This window comes from Lasiosphaeria miniovina (assembly GCF_030549165.1).
Source record: "Lasiosphaeria miniovina strain SMH2392-1A chromosome Unknown B0T26scaffold_3, whole genome shotgun sequence".
Lineage (NCBI taxonomy): Eukaryota > Fungi > Ascomycota > Sordariomycetes > Sordariales > Lasiosphaeriaceae > Lasiosphaeria > Lasiosphaeria miniovina.
The window spans coordinates 4,074,020-4,093,036 of record NW_026848222.1 but is presented as its reverse complement, the minus strand read 5'-3'; the positions used below and the strand labels follow the sequence as shown (position 1 = coordinate 4,093,036).

General features: G+C 57.2%; 8 protein-coding genes across 8 annotated transcripts; 3 read left to right on the top strand and 5 right to left on the bottom strand.

The window, feature by feature from the left end:
- Positions 1–807: 807 nt before the first annotated feature.
- On the bottom strand, positions 808–1,776 carry B0T26DRAFT_750167 (uncharacterized protein; the record flags this gene model as incomplete). The annotated part of the gene is made up of 1 exon (XM_060445190.1): positions 808–1,776. The coding sequence occupies one exon, from the start codon at positions 1,774–1,776 to the stop codon at positions 808–810; it is 969 nt and encodes a 322-aa protein (XP_060298739.1).
- Positions 1,777–2,658: 882 nt separating this feature from the next.
- B0T26DRAFT_642135 (uncharacterized protein) lies at positions 2,659–4,425 on the bottom strand (the record flags this gene model as incomplete). The annotated part of the gene is made up of 3 exons (XM_060437412.1): positions 2,659–3,655; positions 3,733–4,062; positions 4,127–4,425. The coding sequence occupies 3 exons, from the start codon at positions 4,423–4,425 to the stop codon at positions 2,659–2,661; spliced, it is 1,626 nt and encodes a 541-aa protein (XP_060298738.1).
- A 635-nt stretch (positions 4,426–5,060) lies between these two features.
- Positions 5,061–5,767, top strand: B0T26DRAFT_644050 (P-loop containing nucleoside triphosphate hydrolase protein; the record flags this gene model as incomplete). The annotated part of the gene is made up of 2 exons (XM_060437594.1): positions 5,061–5,109; positions 5,178–5,767. The coding sequence occupies 2 exons, from the start codon at positions 5,061–5,063 to the stop codon at positions 5,765–5,767; spliced, it is 639 nt and encodes a 212-aa protein (XP_060298737.1).
- Positions 5,768–6,723: 956 nt separating this feature from the next.
- Positions 6,724–7,681, bottom strand: B0T26DRAFT_674468 (ribosomal protein S5 domain 2-type protein; the record flags this gene model as incomplete). Its single annotated transcript, XM_060439714.1, has 2 exons — positions 6,724–7,441; positions 7,518–7,681. The coding sequence occupies 2 exons, from the start codon at positions 7,679–7,681 to the stop codon at positions 6,724–6,726; spliced, it is 882 nt and encodes a 293-aa protein (XP_060298736.1).
- A 427-nt stretch (positions 7,682–8,108) lies between these two features.
- B0T26DRAFT_642742 (Pre-mRNA-splicing factor Cwf15/Cwc15) lies at positions 8,109–9,116 on the top strand (the record flags this gene model as incomplete). Its single annotated transcript, XM_060437472.1, has 5 exons — positions 8,109–8,141; positions 8,205–8,281; positions 8,355–8,766; positions 8,823–8,996; positions 9,063–9,116. The coding sequence occupies 5 exons, from the start codon at positions 8,109–8,111 to the stop codon at positions 9,114–9,116; spliced, it is 750 nt and encodes a 249-aa protein (XP_060298735.1).
- Positions 9,117–9,682: 566 nt separating this feature from the next.
- Positions 9,683–11,061, bottom strand: B0T26DRAFT_750162 (cholestenol delta-isomerase-like protein; the record flags this gene model as incomplete). The annotated part of the gene is made up of 5 exons (XM_060445189.1): positions 9,683–9,750; positions 9,864–10,125; positions 10,226–10,362; positions 10,448–10,474; positions 10,857–11,061. The coding sequence occupies 5 exons, from the start codon at positions 11,059–11,061 to the stop codon at positions 9,683–9,685; spliced, it is 699 nt and encodes a 232-aa protein (XP_060298734.1).
- A 452-nt stretch (positions 11,062–11,513) lies between these two features.
- On the bottom strand, positions 11,514–14,637 carry B0T26DRAFT_704127 (uncharacterized protein). The gene is made up of 6 exons (XM_060441701.1): positions 14,255–14,637; positions 13,948–14,054; positions 13,431–13,820; positions 12,670–13,367; positions 12,062–12,607; positions 11,514–11,993 (listed from the first exon to the last, which is right to left on the bottom strand). Exons 1-6 carry the CDS (start codon positions 14,402–14,404, stop codon positions 11,857–11,859), a joined length of 2,028 nt encoding a protein of 675 aa, XP_060298733.1. The 5' UTR covers positions 14,405–14,637; the 3' UTR covers positions 11,514–11,856.
- On the top strand, positions 14,638–18,949 carry B0T26DRAFT_704118 (armadillo-type protein). Its single transcript, XM_060441700.1, has 2 exons — positions 14,638–15,035; positions 15,103–18,949. The coding sequence occupies exons 1-2, from the start codon at positions 14,988–14,990 to the stop codon at positions 18,571–18,573; spliced, it is 3,519 nt and encodes a 1,172-aa protein (XP_060298732.1). The 5' UTR covers positions 14,638–14,987; the 3' UTR covers positions 18,574–18,949.
- The last annotated feature ends 68 nt before the right edge of the window (positions 18,950–19,017 follow it).

Below are 19,017 nucleotides of genomic sequence, written 5' to 3'. Positions count from 1 at the left end.
TAAGAGAGGGTGAAGATACTTTCACCTAAGACACCCCGGGCTCTGTCCCGAAGCCGGCATGTCCGTCGAATCAACCAGAGTCTCCATTTGCGATATCATTCCTTGTGCGACAGAAGAAAATACCCGTTTGGCAAAGTAAGCCGTAGCCAGGGGGGCGTTGTTGAAACGAACGAGAGAGAAAAGGGTGATGAGAAATAAAACCCGTAAATAGGGGTAACTTCTGATGTCCGTTCGCTTGGGAACTTGTACCTTCTTTGTTTTCTTTTTTCCGTTTCCGTTTTTTTAGAAAGGATAGGAAGTTGTCACATAATAAGCCCTTCTAGTGTTTCAGTTAAATAGTAAGCTGAGCAAATTGACGTTGTTGGTTTCCATGGGCTACCTGAGGGGTTACCCGCACAACGCCGAATAAGAGAAAAATGGATAAACAACAATAGAGAAAAGGAGGAAAGGCCTCTGAATGATTTAAACCCCCAACATGCTTTGCGTACGCCGCCCAACCTAGGTGAATAGGATTCTTCCCCCTCTGACATCCCGTCCTGACAATAACCTCCCCCTTCACCCCCATGTGCAAAAGAAAATAGAAAACAAAAAAAACAATACCGCCTCTCCCGCGCACTTCTTCCTTCTTTCTCTTATTTTCTCGTTTTATTTGCCCACCCCAACCACACTTAATTCATAAACAAAGCCTAAAAAAACACCAGCAGCTGCAACTAAGGAAGCCAACTTCTCCCCTCCCCCAAGCATCCTATTACCCATCATACCATACCATCATACCATAACTTAACATAAAAACAGGCAAACTACCGTTCAGGGGTTCGCAACGCCCGCTTCTGCTTCCTTGTCCTCTCCCTCATCATCACCACCACCACCGCCGTCATCACCATCCTTGCTCTGACTCTGACTCTGACTCTGGGACTGGTAGTAGGAGGAGTACAAGTCGGGACTGCTCGGCCGCGAGCTGCGCGGGCTGACGTTGCTGCGGGCGCTGTACCTGCGGGGGCGGCAGCACGGCCGCAACGGCTCGCCGTCGCGTGCCGTTTCCGTTTCCGTTTCCGTTCCCGTCCCGGGTTTTAGTTCTTCTGCTTCTGCATTTGTCTCGGCAGCAACATTCCCTGCGCCAGTGTCCTTGGTCTTGGTCTTGTTCTTGCCATCGTCGCTGTCATGGCCGTGGTAATGGTGGTGGTGGTGGCACTTGTGCCGGAGGCGGCCAAACGTCATGGTGAAGGCGTTTAGCAGCTGCTGGTGGTGGCGGTTGGTGTCGGGGAGATGGGGGGACGGCGGGCACGGCGGGGACGGAGGTCGTTGTTGTTGTTGTTGTTGTTGTTGTCTTTGTTGTTGCGGTTGTTGTGGTTGTTCTTCCTCGACAGGAAAGGTCAGGGTGTAGTTTGCCGAGGGTGATTCGTCGTAGTTGGCCTCGTCGAATCTGCCCGGGATCTGGTTCTCATTTTCCGCACTGCCGCTGCCGGTCTTGTCTGACATCGCGACGTTATCAAAGTCGACGCCGCGTCCAGAGTCCTTCTCTTCCCTGTTTCTACTCTCAGCATTGCCGTGGCCCTCGCCCGCGTCTCTGCTTAGCGGGCTAGGCCCGGCGTTGCTGTTTGACGAGCGACGCCATGACAGCGTCTTGGCTAGTAGGCGGGTGGGCGACTTGAGCTTGACGAGGTCGATACTGGTGCGCCTCTTGGCGGCGCCCGTCTCGCCGCCGGGGGCATCGGATGATGAAAATGGGCCCGGCTTGGACGTCGGGATGTGGAACCAGCGATCACGTATCGACATGGCTGCTGCTGCTGCTTACGGCCGTGTCGTCAAGAGTTTGCAAGTCTGTTGTGGTAAGAGATAGTTTGTTGCCCGTAAAATCCGAGTGCCGGCATCAAAGACGCAACCGTGTCTCTATCTATCTGGCGGACAGTAGCGAGTAATTCAAGAGAGGAGGGGGAAACGAGCACCGCAGACCGACCTCCTGATGTCAGCAGGCTAGACCCACGGGGGAAGGATGCTTCTCGTACAAACCCACAGCTATGCCGCCGGCCTGTCTAGGTAGACTAGCCAGCTCAGCATTAGTCGCCATCGGTGGCGTGGACACCGGTGCTTTGGCCGTGCAGAAAAGCGCCTTAGGACAAGGCCAAACGGGCAAAACACTGCGAGCAATGACGTATCTCGCACGGCGAGCACCCGCCACGCGCCATCGCCTCCTCGAGGCGTCAGCATGCCCGCAACCCCAGCATCAAAACGAGATCTCTAGCCACCGCGACTCGCACGCGCTGGTGCTGCTAGGCTAGCGAGCGCCGTTTTATGCCTTGGCTAGCCACGGGGAAAAGTTAATTGAGAGCTCCTGGTTCTGGACCTCTGTACTAGCAGGCATTGACTCATTGCTATCGTAAAGCCTAAATTCTCACAGACCTGAATAAGGTACTGATTGGGTTTGGGAATGGCTAGGGCGCCGAACTCTGTATTGAAATCAACTAACAGCATCACATCATTGCCTCCTAGTCCAACTCCACGCTACTTACCAAACTGCGATGTTACCTTTCCTAGTCCAAATCCGCCCACATGGTAAGTAAAATGGGAACAACCATAGGATTCGAATACGACCTGTGGCCTTGTCATAGCCACGACCCCGTATTACTCAACGCCAAACGCCCCTCAACCCATACTCATTCAGCGCGAGATAGACTCTGCGCCGAAAACAGCAGACGATCCAGTCCCAAGTCCTCCCAGAGCTGTCAAGGCCCATGCGAGCGACCCGGCTTCCCAATCAAAGTCGTCATCTGGGGCGACATCGCCAAGCGTAGCGCTTGCCCTGACATCGGCGTCGGGCTCGTATGTTTTGTCGCCAGGGACATCCTCTGGATCGGGATCTGGGTCTGCCTTGACCTCGCGCGGGCGGCCTCGCCGTTTGGGAGTCTGCGATCCTTTATCGGCAGGGCTGTTAGAGCTGCTGATGCTGGAGACGCTCAAGTTGGCCCGGCGCCGTAAAGCAGTAGAAGAGCACGTAGACGCCTGCTTCTGTCCCCCGGCAGCAGGCGAATCGGCCTTGACAGGCAGCTGGGGCGGGTCCGCTGGCTGCAAGCCCGATGCCGCCTTATAACCGGGCACGATCGACTGGAGCATGTTGCCGGTGTCCGTAGCGCGGACAGCCACCCAGAGGCCAAGGCTCAAGCCGCACATCAAGACGTCTCTTCCGGCGCCGGTGACTGCGGGATGGTCCGTCATTGAGCCTAGGACTTTCTCGACTGCAGTCGCGCTGCGCTCCCATTTCGACCGCTTCTCAGTGTCGAGCGGTATCTTGATGCTGTGGCGGTGTTTGTAGGTCTCGGGCATATTATGCCAGAGACCAACGGCCGTCGCCTTGGCATGCACGACCAGGCCCGCAGCCGTCATGAACTGGAAGAGCTTGTTAAAGGTGCCGTAGACACCATGCGGGTCAGGGTATACCACGCCCCAGGATTCGGGCACGACAGCGGGCAAGGCGAGCGGAGCAAAGGTCAGGACCCTAGCCAGGACGGCTGTCACGGGAAACGAAGCAGTGCCCACGGCATAGGGGAGCCAGAAGATGGCGCCATAGTTGAGGGTCAGGGGCACAAAGAACAGAATTGGCTTGGGCCACCAGTTGTCGGGTTTTGGGGGCAGTGCCCGGTTCACGAGGCGTTCAAGTCTATTTAGGGGCTCAAAGTTAGGATAAGTGGCCTACTATTCGTCTTGCTTCTACACATGTAGGCACGGTTCACGTACCTCGACTGCGTGCCCGAGAATGGCGACGGGGTCAAGAGCATGGCTACGTAGAATAAGTTCTGGGCAAACGACAGGCCGACAAGATGGGCGAGCAAGGCATAAGCCCAGAGGTGGGGGATCTTGCGGCGGCGGCCCTCGATTGCAAGAAGCGTCATCCAGGAGACGGTGGCAACATCGAGCTGCTGTCCCCACCACAGCCAGCGAGCCCTCTCGGCCAGGATCTCGAGGGCATCGAGGTGGATGGGGGTATCGCTCAGCCAGCAGGCGAGATGCAGGCTTGCGGCATTGGTGCCAGCGGCGTCGCGGCCCCAGAAGGAGAGTTCAGACGGGCTAGAGAAGACCAGTTGGTACCATGGAAGGTGGATGAATCAATGGATGGAGCGACGGGACGAACCTCTTGGGGACGGCAACACCCCTCTCGTCGGCCCATGTCTGGTACGACAGGCTGAGGTAGCTGAGGGCAGAGGTCGCGGCGAGCACAAAACCTAGGACCGCGAGGCTCGCAAAGACGATGGTGAGGTTGGAGCGCTGGGCGGACCGATGGCGCGTGTCCTGGGCGGGGCCGAGCTCTCGATGGGCGCGATACAGAGTCCGGCCGACCTTGGACGAGAGGTAGACGACGGCGACCGCATGCGACAGCGCCAAGGCTAGCGGGAGGTAGCTGGGCTCGGATTCGAGGGTAATCGGCGCCATTGCGCTCGTTTATTCTCAATCAATTAATCTTGTCGATTATTGCAATAGAGGATCAAGGTCGTTGACAAGCTCACTCCGATTTCGCCGGACGAGATGATCTGAGTCTAGCGAGAGAAAGGGCTGCCTGCAAAAGCATGTTTCGTCTGGTCGGCCGTTTGGAGATGCGGCAGTTAACCTGTAAGAAAGTTAAAATGCTCACGATGAACCTAAACCCATGGAAGGTTTTGGGTAAGGTAGGTATGGTAAGGTAAGGAAGGTATCGAGTGAAGCGGCAGGCTGAGGTGGGCTGCCCAACTATGACGGCACTGTTAGTAACAACTCCCATCCCTCTGTGAGTCGCGCATTCTGATTTGATGGCGTCGATTAGCACCCCACCCAATCGCGCGAGGCTGAACCCCACGTCCCCCTAGTCTTGAGTTGCATACTGAAGGCCGCTAAATTAGCGCTGGGGTGACCTTGTTTACGGGACGCTCTGGCGTGGGGATTTCTTGGGGGGTGGATGACAGTAACAGAACAACGCAGCAGCACTGTTTCGATAAACGTCTATCCACCGAAACCCAATCGCACGCGCGCCTTCTCCTACCGTCCCCTTTGGACCGACCGACCCGTGCACTGTCTAGGCGCCTCTCGACACCATGTACCATCTCGCAAAGGGGCTCTATCGGCTAGCTACGAGCAAAGAAGGTACGTGATTGATTCCTCCGTCTTGCTGACAAGACCCCGACACAACCCACGACTGACTGCCTTCACAGAGTACTCGGTGATCCTCCTCGGGCTCGACAATGCCGGCAAGACGACGTTCCACGAGCAGGTCAAGTCCATCTTCCTGCCCGACAACCCCGAGCCCAAGCTGAAGACGGTGCCGACGGTGGGCCAGAGCGTGTCGACCATCACGCTGCCCGACATGTACCTCAAGCTGTGGGACGTGGGCGGCCAGCTGACGCTGCGCAAGCTGTGGCAGAGCTACTACGCGAGCTGCCACGCCATCGTTTTTATCATTGACAGCACCGACATTGGCGACGGCAACCTCGAGCACGACAGCACGGGCCGGCTGGACGAGTGCCGGCTGGTGCTCGAGGACGTGCTGCAGCACTCGGAAACCGAAGGCGTGCCGCTGCTGATCCTCGCCAACAAGCAGGACCGCGAGGACTGCGTCGAGGTCGTGCGCATCAAGGAGGGCCTCGTCAAGCGCGTCTTCGAGGGCGACAAGGCCAGCAGCATCCGCGACTCGCGCGTCCTGCCCGTCTCCGCCCTCACCGGCACCGGCGTCCGCGAGGCCGTCGACTGGCTGCGCTCCCGCGTCAAGTGGAGCAAGGAGTCTCGACCCCCGGTTATGAGGTGACCTCTGTGCGGTCTCTAGTCGCCTCGCCTCCCCTCTCCTCCCTCGTACCCGGAGGGTGTGGGAGAGGGACCTGCGTCGCGCACTCCCGACCCCCACGTCAGTCTAAGCGGCATGTCAAGAATAACCATCTGGAGAGAGGTATTTCATCTGGAATCACTTTGGAAGAAAAACACAGACGTCTTAAGCTGGGCTGGCCGCGTCGCTGACCCTTACGGAACTGCTGGTTTGACGGGGAGAACAAGCTGCGGCTCCGATACTTGCTATCACAATGACCCCTACCCATTTCCCTCTCCGGTCGGGGTACAGTTTCTGAACGGGAGCACCGCTCTGCCGACACGGGTCGGCCCTTTTCACGCGCATTCTAGGTTTGGTGGACTCATGCGAGGGGGAAGGGGCGGGTTGCGGATCTAGAGGGCGGCGCTTGTCTCTCTATCCCGGGAACCACAGCGCTACCTACCTAGGCACACTTCGACGGGACCCTTTGGATAGCGTCGAGTGAGGTCAGAAAGCCTGAATTCCTGTTTTCTGGCAACACTGTGCGATACGTGCTCGGGGCTTGGTGTTGCTCGGCTTACCGAATATTCGTCCTGGGACAGGAAAGCTCGAGGCGCAAAAGGATGTGAAGGCTGTCTCTTCGCGGCCAAGATCTAAACTGTTGGGCTTATTTCTTGGTCGATTGCTAGGGCTTCCATCTCACGGGCCCGGACTCTTTGCAGGACTTTTATATCCATCCGTACCTCAGGAAGAGAAAAGTCAAACAATCCCAAAGCCAGTGTTCGTAGACTAGACAGACGCCATTACTTTGCAGACCCCAACCCCGGACCATGTCTTTTTTGTTAGGAACCGCTCTAACTAGCCGTGGGTATCTTATTTTGATTACAATGTCTGTAAAACCGTGCCGTGCTCCATGTTTTCCTCCGAAATGCAAATTCATTTTCTTTTTTTCTTTCCCCATTTTATCTATCGTTTTCGGATGACAGCTCAGCCATGAAGCCCCCCTTGTTCCTCCGCTTGGCGTCCTCGGCGAGCTTCCCGTCGAGGAATGTGGAGAACTCCTTAGCCTTGGTCAGGGCGACGGCGGTGCACTGGAGCAGGGCGACGGCCTCGACGGGGACGCCGCCGAGCTTGGCGATCTGGCAGATCTCGCCGTGGCGGTTGAGGCTGACGGTGCAGCTGCTGACGCGCACCTGCTCCTCGGCCCAGGTGGCGTCCAGCAGGGTCGTCTCGCCGTCGTCGCCAAAAAAACTCCACGTGACGCAGAAGGGTGAGTGCAGCCAGCTGAGCGGCACGGGCTCGCGCTCGGCCGGCGTGTACACGGTCAGTTGGCCGCTGGCGATGCTGGTGTCGGGCTTGCGGAAGTGCCGCAGCGCTGCTACCACGGCGAAGCACGACGCGTCGATCAGGTTGCCGTCGTGTGCCAGCACGTGCACGTCGACCCGCACCGACCAGCACTTCTGCCCCGCCACCAGGCACAGCGACTCCGTGTCCAGCGCCCCGGACCGCCGCACCGTCTTCTCCAGCAGCCGCGCTAGCAGCACCTCCGTCTCCGTCGGCCGCCCCACCTCGAACGCGGGCGACGCCATCGGCCCCAGCTCCGTCGCGATCGTGAACACGCCGTCAAGCGGCCGGTCCACGTACGGCACCGTCACCTCGGCCGACACCTTGGCCAGCACCCTGTTTTGTTTTGGCGGGTTAGCAGAGGCTAGGGAGATAAATTTAGTGACAAGAGGGAAAGACACAACGAACGCACCTCGTCTTGCCGAGCGTCACGTTGGCGACGCCATACTGGTCGCCGAAAGTAAGCTCGAGGGGCCGGTATTGGTCAAACTCGCGGCCGTCGAGCCGCAGCTTCTCGCCTAGCGCCTGGACGATGAATTGCTTCTCATTGAGCGAGGGCTCGGCTTCGCGCGGCATCTTGAATGGGTCGTCTTGCAGCACGGGCCGAAGGCGCGGTAGTATGTGTCGGGTATAGGTAGGTGTGTTTGGCGGGATGCTGCTTTGGGTGGTTTACCTAGGTACCTAGTTTCCAGACCTAAGGTCTGGCGGCGGCTTCCTCGGCGCTTTCTGCCGCTAAAGACCGCCAAAAGTTTGGCCTGTTCTGCCGGGCGGTAAGCGCAGTCGCAACCTGTAGGGCCCGCTAGAGCACCCGGAGAGGCGCGCCGCTGCGGCACCATTCAACATCCCTGCTTGCGGTTGCGAACGGAACCCATCGCCGCCAATTCAGGTCCATCCACCTCAGCTCAACAACCAACCCACCACTCAACTTGACCGTCGCATAACCGCCTCGCCCACGCTCGACTCTCACACCACACAGGAAAATAAATACGCTTGAGCAGCCAAGATGACTACAGCCCACAGACCCACGTTCGACCCGGTAAGCACTGGCGCCTTGACAAGCAATCTCTTGAAGCACCGCAATCACTAACTCCAGTCTCAGGCTCGGGGCAAGGAAGCCCTCCGCGGGCCCGCCTACCACCAGCGCCTGCTGCCAGCCTACACGCAGCTCAAGTTCCGGTAACGACCCCCTCCCCGCTTTTCTCTCAAACAGCTACGGGCCGGCCCACTGACGCGCTGCTTCCCGTGGCAGGCAATCAGGACAGGGCGGAGACGCCGACCGCGAGGTGCGCGACCTGCGCGCCGAGCTGCTCGCGGCCGAGGCCACCCACTTTGCTAAGATCAAGGGCGACCTCGCCGGCGCCGGAGAAGACGAGTCCGCTTCCGCTTCCGCGACACAACCCAAGCTGCTGGGCGGCGCGGCATCGGGCGACGGCGACACGGTCATGGAGGACTCCGAGTCCAAGCTCGTGCAGATCCTCGAGGAGACGCGGGACATGGACGCGGACGACTCAGACGAGGCGGGAGACGGCAGTGACGGTTCTGACGACGGCGGCGGCAGCGACGACAGCGACGACGATAGCAGCGACGACGACGACGACGCGGAGCTGCAGCGCGAGCTAGACCGTATCAGGCGCGAGCGGACAGAGAAGCGCGAGAAAGAGGTGATCTTTCTTCCCCTTTTCTTCTCTGTATACTTACTAACATGCAATGTCTCTAGGAGCGAGAACGCGCCGCGGCCGAGGAGGAAGTGCGCGAGCGAGACATTGCGCTCGGCAACCCGCTGCTGAACAAGACCGACTTCAGCATCAAGCGGCGGTGGGACGACGACGTCGTCTTCAAGAACCAGGCGCGCGGCACCGAGGACAAGGGCAAGAAGAAGGAGTTTGTCAACGTAAGTCGCCGCCACTTATCCCTGTTAATCTCCCCCCGGCCAGAGGCTGACACTTTACTCTTGCAGGATCTGCTCCGTTCAGACTTCCACCGGAGGTTCATGGGCAAGTACGTCCGCTGAAACCGGCACGGCTGCTTTGCCCGTGAGACGAATTTTGATGGATAGATTCCCGTCTTTGTTGTCTTTCCTCGGCCCAGAGCTAGAAAGCCCTTCGGGCCGGCGGTGCTGTCTCTGCGTTTACGATGATGGACTTGCGATGCAACCGACGGGCGCCCTGGACCGCACAGTGGCGAATTGGCAATTCATGCGTTATCTAACCAAAACCAAACCAGCTTTGAGCAGGCGTGTGCCCTCTCCAGGAATCGGCGATTCGCGAGTAGCTTGGTGCCTGCCTGCCTGGCTTCACGCCCACCTTCGCTTCCCTTCGGGCTTCTAGGGGGTTACTAAGAGGAGAGCTTGCGCTGGGGCGTGTGTGGTTGCCGGCCGCAGTCGAGATGGGAACGGACGGGGCGAGACAGGCCCAATATTGTTTGTGTTATAGGGGCCGCCTTTTTATTTTTATTTTTACATGGCGTTTACAACTACTTCGCAGTGAACAAGTAACGCTGCGATGTTATACCACTGTTGCAGCATTTACACAGTCTCCTTGAACCAACCTTGCATCTAGTATATTCCCTACGGCCGGCTCACTGGTCTTTCTTGGCGGCGCCGCCGTCAACGCGAGTGAGCGCCTTTACGCTCTGGCAGTGCAGCACTGTTGTTTTTGAATTTCGCCGCGGTTAGCTTACACAGGCAGACAGACAGACAGGCAGACAAAAACCCTCATATCTGGGTCTCCTCCAGTGTACGTGACTGGGGGACACTTACAAGCCGGCACGACGGCCCACGGCGCGTTGAGCCCGGCGTAGTAGACCCAGTAGTACAGCGTCTCGGGCCGGCTGTACGAGACGCCCTGCATGCGCTCCGCGAAGTAGCACGTGCCGTAGTACAGCGCCACGCCGTAGACGTGGCCGACGCAGACAACGGCCTGCAGCACGTGGCGCTGCAGCCGCGTGCGGGTGGTGGCGGTGGTGGCGGCGGCAGCGGCGATGTAGATGGCCACGATAAAGGACAGCGGGCCCCATACGATCTGTGAGTGTGTGCGCGGTCAGCAAGGGGTTGCTGGGTAGATGATGACGCAGCAGGGAGAAGGGCGACGTAAAGTGGTTGGGCTGGGCTGGGGGACAGACCGCAGTCAGGACCTCGATGGCCAGCATGAAGGGGTCAGACGTCACGTATCGCGAGTCAGACAGCGCGTACTCCTTCCACAGCTGCGCGAACAGGTCCTGCGACCCCGGGATCTGCGCGTGGTTAAGAACAAAGTAGCCTATGCGGTTGCGGTTGCGGTGGTGGTGGTTAGTAGACTGGACTGGCAAGCAAGAAGGCTGCCACAGAAAGGGGAAGTGGCTCACCTTCGAAGAAGCAATGTAGGAACCCGCCTGTTTACGGTACATAGTTAGCCTTTGTTACCTCATACAGATTTCCCCCTTTTTCTTGCTTCTTGTCTTCTTTCATGAGACTTCGGCACTAGTCTGTACGTATGATAATCCATGGCTCTAAAAGACTGCGAGATCTAAAGAAAAAATACGGCCAATCTTTGGGGTTGTAACAACCCTCTTCAAGGTTATAGGATGCTTTCCACCAGTGGGTGCCCGTATCTACCACGGAATGGTGCCTCGAAACAAACCAACCCAACCTAAAAAGGGGGGGATTTGGGTTCCCCAAAACAAAACAAGACTAAACAACCCAATACAACCCAGAACAGAACAGAAACGCCTGCCCCAAAGGGAGGAAAGAAGAAGAAAATAATAAAAAACTCACAAAGCACAAACCAGCAAAAAGCCGCCTGCTCCGCGCGCCTGCGCTTCAAGCCAGGGCTCAGCCGCCTGGCGAGCGCAAGGGCGAATACCAAGAAGGCGGCGATGACTCCGGCGAAGGCGGTGACGAGGGCGACGACCGAGAGAGTGTTGGGCGCGTAGCCCTGCACGACGACGTGCGGCGGGTAGTACGGGTGCGGGTTGACCATGGTTTCTTCTTTGGTTCTTCGTTTCTGGTGAGGGTGGAATATCGAATATTCACTCCTTGCGTGTCTATATATCTCCTGACGCGAGAAAGAAGGGTCTTTACTAAAGAACTGTGTCTGTTTGTTTTGTTTGGAAACCGGAAGCTGAACCGAAAATTGGGTTGCGGAAGGGTCTTTCTCCTTGCAAACGCGAGATTAACACCAGCGCTGTGCAGTCGATGAAGTACATTCGTTTCTCCTTGGCTTAATACGTGTTTTTTAATCGAAGAGGACGAAATTGCTGGTGCTCTCGCAAGTCGTATTTATAGCCTGCCAAGGTCCAGTAATTAAAGGCAGGGTAAGGTGCCGATCGATAAAAGCGGGCCGTGCCGTTCCGCGCCTTCGGGCTCGGTAGTCTCCCTTCTCGCTCCGCTCTCACCTTCAAACGTAATAACTTAGAAGTGGGCAAAACAAAGCAAAAAACGACAGACTTATATATTCTATCCTCAGTTTGTGTGCTAAAGCCAAACGACCTCATAATTATTTTTTTGCCCGACTTCAAAATAGAACGTCAATATCTTCATTCGTGATGCGATGGATTAGATCTGCATTAGTACCTTAGATGAGCCGGCCCTTTCTATTTCCTTCCCACATTCCTCTATCGTGCCCTGCAACTTGACCCAAGAAACGCCAGGCATGCATGTGCTTATGAAGACTAGCCAAGCCGTGAATCGAGCCAAAAGTTCCCGTGGTATTCGTTCGCCCGCTCGCTCCAAGGTCAAAAAGACAGAAATCACTCCCAGACAGCATCACCCTTGCCTATATCCCAAGGTAGTTGCTCGTAAAGCTCCAGTCGTAGTCAACCTCGAACGCATTAAACGCATTCCAGTCGATTCTGTGGAAATCAGCCAGCCCGAGCTCCGCGTTCGGTCCCGGCCGTGGCGTTGATTGGTCATCTGTTAACATGCTGTCAGTTCTCACAGGCTCATTTCCACCGGAAAGCGTCGACACGTAAAGAACTCACCAAAAGGTTCTTGCAAGGGAGGGTTCGAATTGGAGGTATCCCGGGCGTGCTCGATCTGCTCCTTCCAGTACCTGAGACACGCAAAGGCCAAACTGGCTCCGAGGCGATGGGTATAGATGGAGATGCCCGGGTCTGTCAAGTCAGGTCTTGGGATGTGGTGCCGCAGCGCCCAGTACTTTTCGAGCATGCTGGCGGAGCGCATGTGGAGGTCGTTTTCCTCTATCGAACACGCCCGCGTCAAACGCAGCGCTTCCTTGACTAGAGTGTCCACTGAGTCGACCTGGAAGCCCTTTGTGAATGCCGACATATGGACGGTTATGATGACGCACATGGCGGTTGCGATCGTTCGAAAGACAAAATGCGGCGCGTAGTGCAGGAATGCAGTCTCGCGGTGGAGTTGCGCGGCTTGCTGGATTACAGATTCGGCAGTGGTGTAGCACTTGATCAGATTCCGCTTCAAAATGTCCGGGCTGTAGCCGGGAAGGGGCATGAAGTAGTACGTCTGGATTTCCAGAAGCGACGAGACAAGAGTAAAGTTGTCCAGATCTCAACAAGCAGTGCGTCGTCAGCAGATGGTGCTCCTCTCGGGGGTTGAACCAAGCGCTTACCACAGTTATCGGGATACAGCAACCCCTGAATCCTGCTGTACTCTTGTTCCATATGTGCGACCAGGTGGTGCGAGACGCCCTGGCCTTCCTCGAGCGAGGCGCACATGGTCCTACTGACCCTGTCGGCAAATCGCGACGTCTCTAGATGAACAACAAAGTATCGAGGAAGAGGGAACGGGCTAGTCCCATCCAACATCCTTTCGATGGCCTTGTTGAATAGCGTGCTCGAAGGAGGGCAGCCCATGTAGGCAGACACGAGGGAAGAGATTATGGCACAGCCAGCCCAAGTAAAGGTTGCTTCCTCGTCCGTGGCATCAGACCAGCCGAACTGGTCGTTCCGACTGAACTCGGAATGGCAACCACGGCCAGTGTGAAGGCCGGTAAGAAAGGCCGAGTTGGTAGCGATGCCCGCAAAGATAAGCGAGGGGTCGTTCAAGAAACGGACCGAGGGGGCTGGCCAAGCCGCGACCAGCATGAGGGCATTGACGATGGACAGGTTTAGGGGCAGTTGGGAGACGGAGCTCCATATCTCGGGCATGAGCGAGTCTTTGAGGAACTGGAAGGCGTTGTCGTCGCGAGAAAAGCGGCGGCAGGCAGTCATGATGACGGTCCAGAACAGGACGGCGCCCCTTTTGTAGCAGGTATCGGGATCCCGAGCACGGACAATGGGAAAGTAAGGGTGGAAGTGTTCAAAGTACCTAGCACGCATCGATGAGCATCGCATATTTTGGAGCTATGAGAACAGGAACATGGGAGATTACTTGTCAAAGTAGTATTCAATGTCTTCGCCTGAGAAGACGCGCGAACCAAGGGCCCTGGGCTCGGCTCGACGCCTCGACAGGCCGTCGGCGTCGGGAATGGCATCATCTAGGCGGGCGGGGGCGGGCGCCGGTTGGTCGCTTACGGCAGTGTAGGAACGGGAGTTACCGAAGAGACTTGGTGGCGAGGGAAGAAATGAGGAGGTCGTCAGGGGGGCTGCCAGACCGTCCAAGTTGTGGGCTGGAACGACTTGCACGGCAGGAACCGAAGACACGGCCGCCGGCAGCTGGTGCGGATGCGCAGGAGGGCCATCTGTAGGAACAAGGAGAGACGCACGGGGAGCGACGGCTTCCTTGATGGTCTGGAGTTCTGCAGCCAGCTCTTCTAGTTTACTGCCGTGGTGCGGTTAACGGCTGTCCGCCTAAGCCAACATGACCGACGGGACCTCGGGGGTTGCAGGAGAAGCCGACAAGCCGTGCAGGGGGGACATAAGCAGTGGAAGTAACAACTAAGAAATACCTTCGTCGTGTTGTCCTCTTGTGGCTCCTGTCAACGACGCACTGCAGTTCCAGCTTGGTGCAGCGCTGGCAGGGCCGGTTTGGGGCCAGACCTGTGTTGCATTTCACCTAGACGGGGTACAAGACAGGGACACACGATGTTAGCCAGTCCGCCAACGGTAGCAGTGGAGCAGGGCAGTTGGGTAATTTGCAAGTTTAGTACTCCGTAGTAATAGCTGAGGTAACTCGGAGGTTGTTGCTGCTGGCACGGGGGTAGAACGGGGGCAAGGAGTCGACCGACAGTCGAGATAGGTGTGGAGGTGTCTAACCTTGGCGTCCCGGCACCGAACACAGGCTGTATTTCGCCTGATTCTCAACGGGTCTGCTGTTCTGCGTGCCGGTGCCGGCGTGTCGAGTGTCTCGAAATCCCTTTCTCCAGCAACGGGCGGAGAGACGGACGAGTCGCCAGTCTCGGCCATTATATTGCGATTTGAAGCCAGGACGGGTTGGTCAACCTGCTTACCACGAATCTTAAGACTGCAGAGCGTCAAACGAGCATCTCGCACGAAAATCGGTATCACAGCACAATTGAAAAGAAGGCAATCACGACTGGGATTTACTAGAGCATACTCACTCTAGCTCTGGCTCTGGCTCTCGCACTTTACCTAGGGTTCGCTGCCGTCGTCATTGTCGGATGTCCTTGGTTTGCCGATCCGGCACCGAGGAAGGAACGACTGAGCGGCTGTCGTTCGGCTTATACGGATATAAGCGGTACGTACAGTATGTATGCGTAGAGTGAAATGACGTATCGTAATTACCATGGCACGGATACAGAGCGCGGTGGTCGGTTGCATCTCCCGCGCCTCCAGTGAGTGACCTGCGGGCTGCAGCAATCTGAAAGCTTCCTGGCAGGTCGTGCTCCACACTGAACGAGCTGAGCTTGAAGGCTGCCCATCGACGGGCACTTAACTACCACTAATATTCAAGAACCTACCAGTTAACCCACCAGTCGACCATGTTATGATGAGCGCGCACTGCTCTTGATGGGCGCGACTTTGCACCATGGCTGCAGTTGGCTCTTCCAGTGAGCGGGCCGAGTTTTTGCAGCAGGTTAGTTGTCTCGCGGCTTTCAAGACAGGACATGACATGCCTAACTGAGGCGAGCATGTCATTCTAGCTAAAACCAGCCTGCGTGCCTCTCAGCAAATTGGCTCTCCGCCCGACCGACACGGCCGCCGAGGCAAATGAGATTCTCAGCCTGGTGGAATCTGTAGACGGCCTCTGGGCGGCTCAAGTGAGCAAAAATGCGCAAATCCTCGACGGCAAGCTGGCCGACTACGTCTTCTTCCCCGTCGCCTACCTCCTGCGCAACCGCCACCTCTACCCCGTGCGCGTCCTTGAGGCCATCATCCGCCTGCTCAAGACGCTCATTCAGCATGGCTGGAAGGCCAAGATATCGCGCCAGCTGTCGCAGCAGCTCCTTGTCTTCCTCTCCCTCACCCTCGGCGGCGATGCAAGCCAGCAGCTGGCAGGTGAAAGCCAGCCGACCCGGCGGCGAGAGATGCCCGAGGAGACTGTCATAGAGGGATTCCGCACTCTGGCCGCTCTGATCACTGCCGCAGAATCTTCACCTGTTGCCTCTTCGTCGTCCCTGCCCCCGCCATCGGCGGCCCCGTCGGCCGAGCAAGATCAGACGATTCCTGCGCTGGGCCAGAACGTCACCGTCATGCTGGACGCTGTCACCAGCGCCGCTACCCCCTCAATCCAGCTCGAGGCCCTGGCCTGCGTGCAAGTAGCCTTCACCGCTGTCCGAGACAATTCCGTCCTCGCACAGTTTTTGCCAGGCACAGTCTCGTCTCTAACTAAACTGCTGTCGCCGCCCCTGCAGAACAGGACCCAGAAGAGGGTGCTCGTCAAGTGTCTGGCCGTGCTAAAGCTCGTTCTCACAAACGTCTTGGGAGATATTAAAGTCCGCGGACTCCTCCGACAGACAGTAAAGGGTGCTGCACCTGAACCGCCCCAAGACGCGGATGTGGCCGCCAAAGCAAACGACACAGAAGACGTGAACTTCCGTGTCGACCTGACGCCCGCCTGGCTAAAGGCCACCACAGCTCAGGTAAAGATTGCCTTGTCATCGGTGCTCAAGCTGCGCACCCATGAGGCGAACGATGTCCAGTCGGCTCTCTCCAGGTTGTGCATTGGCCTCCTCGATGAGTGCCATTCGTCGCTGGTCGATTGCCAGTCCATTCTCGTCGAGAGCGCCATGATGCTGGACGACGAAGAGAGTTCAAGCTCGCGACTTGAAACGAACCTTCGCGATCTTGCCGGCGTCTACCCCGAGATTGCAGAGTGCATCAAATTGGCGCTTTACAACTGGATCACCAGCCTGCCCAGGTCAATGCAGTCCAACGACGAGCGCGTCAAGCAACTGGCCATCAGGAATATTCTCAGGGGCACCAAGCTGGCTGCTGACTTGCAGGTGGACTCGTCGACGCTTGATGACACGCTCGGCGACGCCCTACGAGACAGCATCGCTGCACTAATTCGAAACTCGAAGCCGTCCAAGGTGGTAGATGACGGAGACGTTGGGGGAGAAAGCATTATATCGGGAAGCAGCGCCATGATCGGCTCACGCGTCGAGCAGGTTCAGGCATACAGTCCCGTCCTATTTGATCTAGAGAGTCAAAAGACGACTCGGGGAGAGATCAACGCTCTGATATCAAACGTCGGCTCCTCAACCCAGCAGGCGAAGCTAGCAACCGCCATGCTGGGCTACCTGCGAGACTCTGACGGCGTGGACCAGATTGCCTCGTACTGGCTCGCGTTTGAGCTTCTCAAGTCGACTTACGCGCATTCCTCGGAACTCGACGACCTGCTAGACTTTGGCTCGCTCGATGAGGTAAAATACCAGGACGCGGCATTCCAAGAGCTTTACGAGTTTTCTGCCTCGGTCTTGTCGTCGCACTCGGAATCCCTTGACGATGCCGACTGGCGGCTCGAGGCCATTGCGCTAGAGGTGACGGCATTTGCAGCCTCTCGCCTGGAAGCCGAGTTTCGGCCAGAGCTGATCGATGTGCTCTACCCGGTTACAACTTTTCTTGGATCCCAGGTGCCGCAGCTGCGGAGACACGCAATCACGACGCTGAACATATTAGCAGTGTCGTGCGGCTACGCGAGTGTGTCAGAGCTCATTGTCGACAATGCCGACTACATGGTCAACTCGGTATCCCTCAGACTGAACACGTTCGACATCTCCCCGGCTTCTACAAAGGTGCTTACCATGATGGTTCGCCTAACGGGACCGAGACTTATCCCCTTTATGGACGATGTTGTCGCGGCGATATTCGCGGCGTTGGACAACTACCACGGCTATCCTGTCTTTGTGGAAAGCCTATTCTCAGTCCTATCCGAGGTTGTGACGCAGGGGGTGAAGTCGGACATGCTTCTTCTAGAAGATATGGCCGCAACAACGGTAGATCACAGGAAGCGGAAGCCCGAGTCTGCCGGAATTCCCGGGACACTAGACGCGCTAGAAAAGCGCGCGAAGAAGATACGAAAAAGGAGGGAAGAAGACCAGGAGGACGATACTGGCGCTCGTCGTAGCTACCCAAAAGAAGCCTGGGGACCGGACAAGAGTAAAGCCAAGTCTCTCCTCGACAGTCTCGAGGCCGCCAACAATGGTGAAGAAGAGGAGGGACAAGAACAGTCTTCCTCGGAAGCGGAAAAGCCGAAACCTCCCAACACCCCAACATACTCGCTCCTGACGCGGGTCCTTTCACTGACCCAGCACTACCTCACCTCACCCACCCCAACTCTCCGAAAATCCCTCCTCGACCTGGTGGCCACCGTCAGCCCGGCCCTGGCACCCGACGAGAATGCATTCCTCCCGCTCGTTCACACAGTCTGGCCTGTAGTTATCTCACGCCTGCACGATCCGGAGCCCTTTGTAGCCATCGCGGCCTGCAGGGCACTCGCTGCGCTCTGCAGTGCGGCGGGTGACTTTCTTGCTTCTCGCTTCAAGACGGAGTGGTCCGACGGCCTGTACAAGTGGTTTGTCAATACCCGGGACCAGGCCGCGAAAGCCCGAGGCGGGACAGCCGGCGGCCACACTGGGAGTAAGGGGAAAGCAGCGACTGGCCCAAGTCTCCCACGCCACCTTGCACTATCATCGGCAAGCAACGGAAATAGCAACGGCACCTCGGCAATACTCATACCGTCTCGCTCCCTGACGGCAGAGACGGGCGAAGCCATGGCAGACGCCCAGCAGTTGATGCGAGGCTCGCTGATATCGGTGATCGGCTCCAAGCCCACGCCGACGCCGTCCATGTCGCTCTCGCTGTCCTCGTCGCCTGGAGCTGCGGCGCTAGGCCGGTTCGCCCAGGCGTCGCAGATCTGGGACGCGGCGGTGGGGCTGCTCGGCGCCATCGTAGCCCATGTGCGTCTGGACGACGACATGTTTGATGATATGCTAGACCTAGTGGCCGACGTGGTGTCGCGGCCCCAGCACGCCGGCGTCAGGGAAGCTCTCGAAGCAGTCAACGCCGACGCCGTCTGGCTGGCCATGTACGAGCGCGGTCTCGCGCTGTGGCAGCCTGCTCCGCAGCCGTCTGGCGGGATTTCGTTTGCACAGATGGCGCCCCGGGCCTGAACCAACCGCTAGGGTAAGTACCTAGGAAGGTAGACAGGTAGATGTACCAGTATGGATCATGGTTCTACACTTGCTGGTCAACCACAGGAAGCTTCCAGTGTGGTTGCTTGGCTTGCAGTGACAAGTTGTAATGGACCAAAGGTGCTTGATACAAGACATGGAGTCTTCGAAGTTACTTCAAGAGTCTAACACTTGAGAAATGTGTGTTACGTTATCGGCTACTTTGGAATGGCGCGTTTACGGGTGTTGATCTACGCCAACAACGGCCTAGTGCTTACATGCTAGAAAGTAGGCATTTAACTGTCATAAGCAGGGAATTCCGCCTTCCTTTCTTCCCTGAACAATACATCATATTCTACCCTCTTATTGACCTCGCTGAACGTGACAATGTGTGCTAGGACCTCCGTACCTGAGGGCAAAGCGAGTATTAAACTGACACACTGT

Coding starts and splice junctions, on each gene's coding strand:
- B0T26DRAFT_704118 (XM_060441700.1), top strand. CDS start 14,988: ATGGCTGCAGTTGGCTCTTCCAGTGAGCGGGCCGAGTTTTTGCAGCAG. Junction 15,036..15,102: donor GGGCCGAGTTTTTGCAGCAG/GTTAGTTGTCTC, acceptor ATGTCATTCTAG/CTAAAACCAGCCTGCGTGCC.
- B0T26DRAFT_704127 (XM_060441701.1), bottom strand. CDS start 14,404: ATGGCCGAGACTGGCGACTCGTCCGTCTCTCCGCCCGTTGCTGGAGAA. Junction 14,055..14,254: donor TTCGGTGCCGGGACGCCAAG/GTTAGACACCTC, acceptor TACCCCGTCTAG/GTGAAATGCAACACAGGTCT. Junction 13,821..13,947: donor AAGAGGACAACACGACGAAG/GTATTTCTTAGT, acceptor GCACCACGGCAG/TAAACTAGAAGAGCTGGCTG.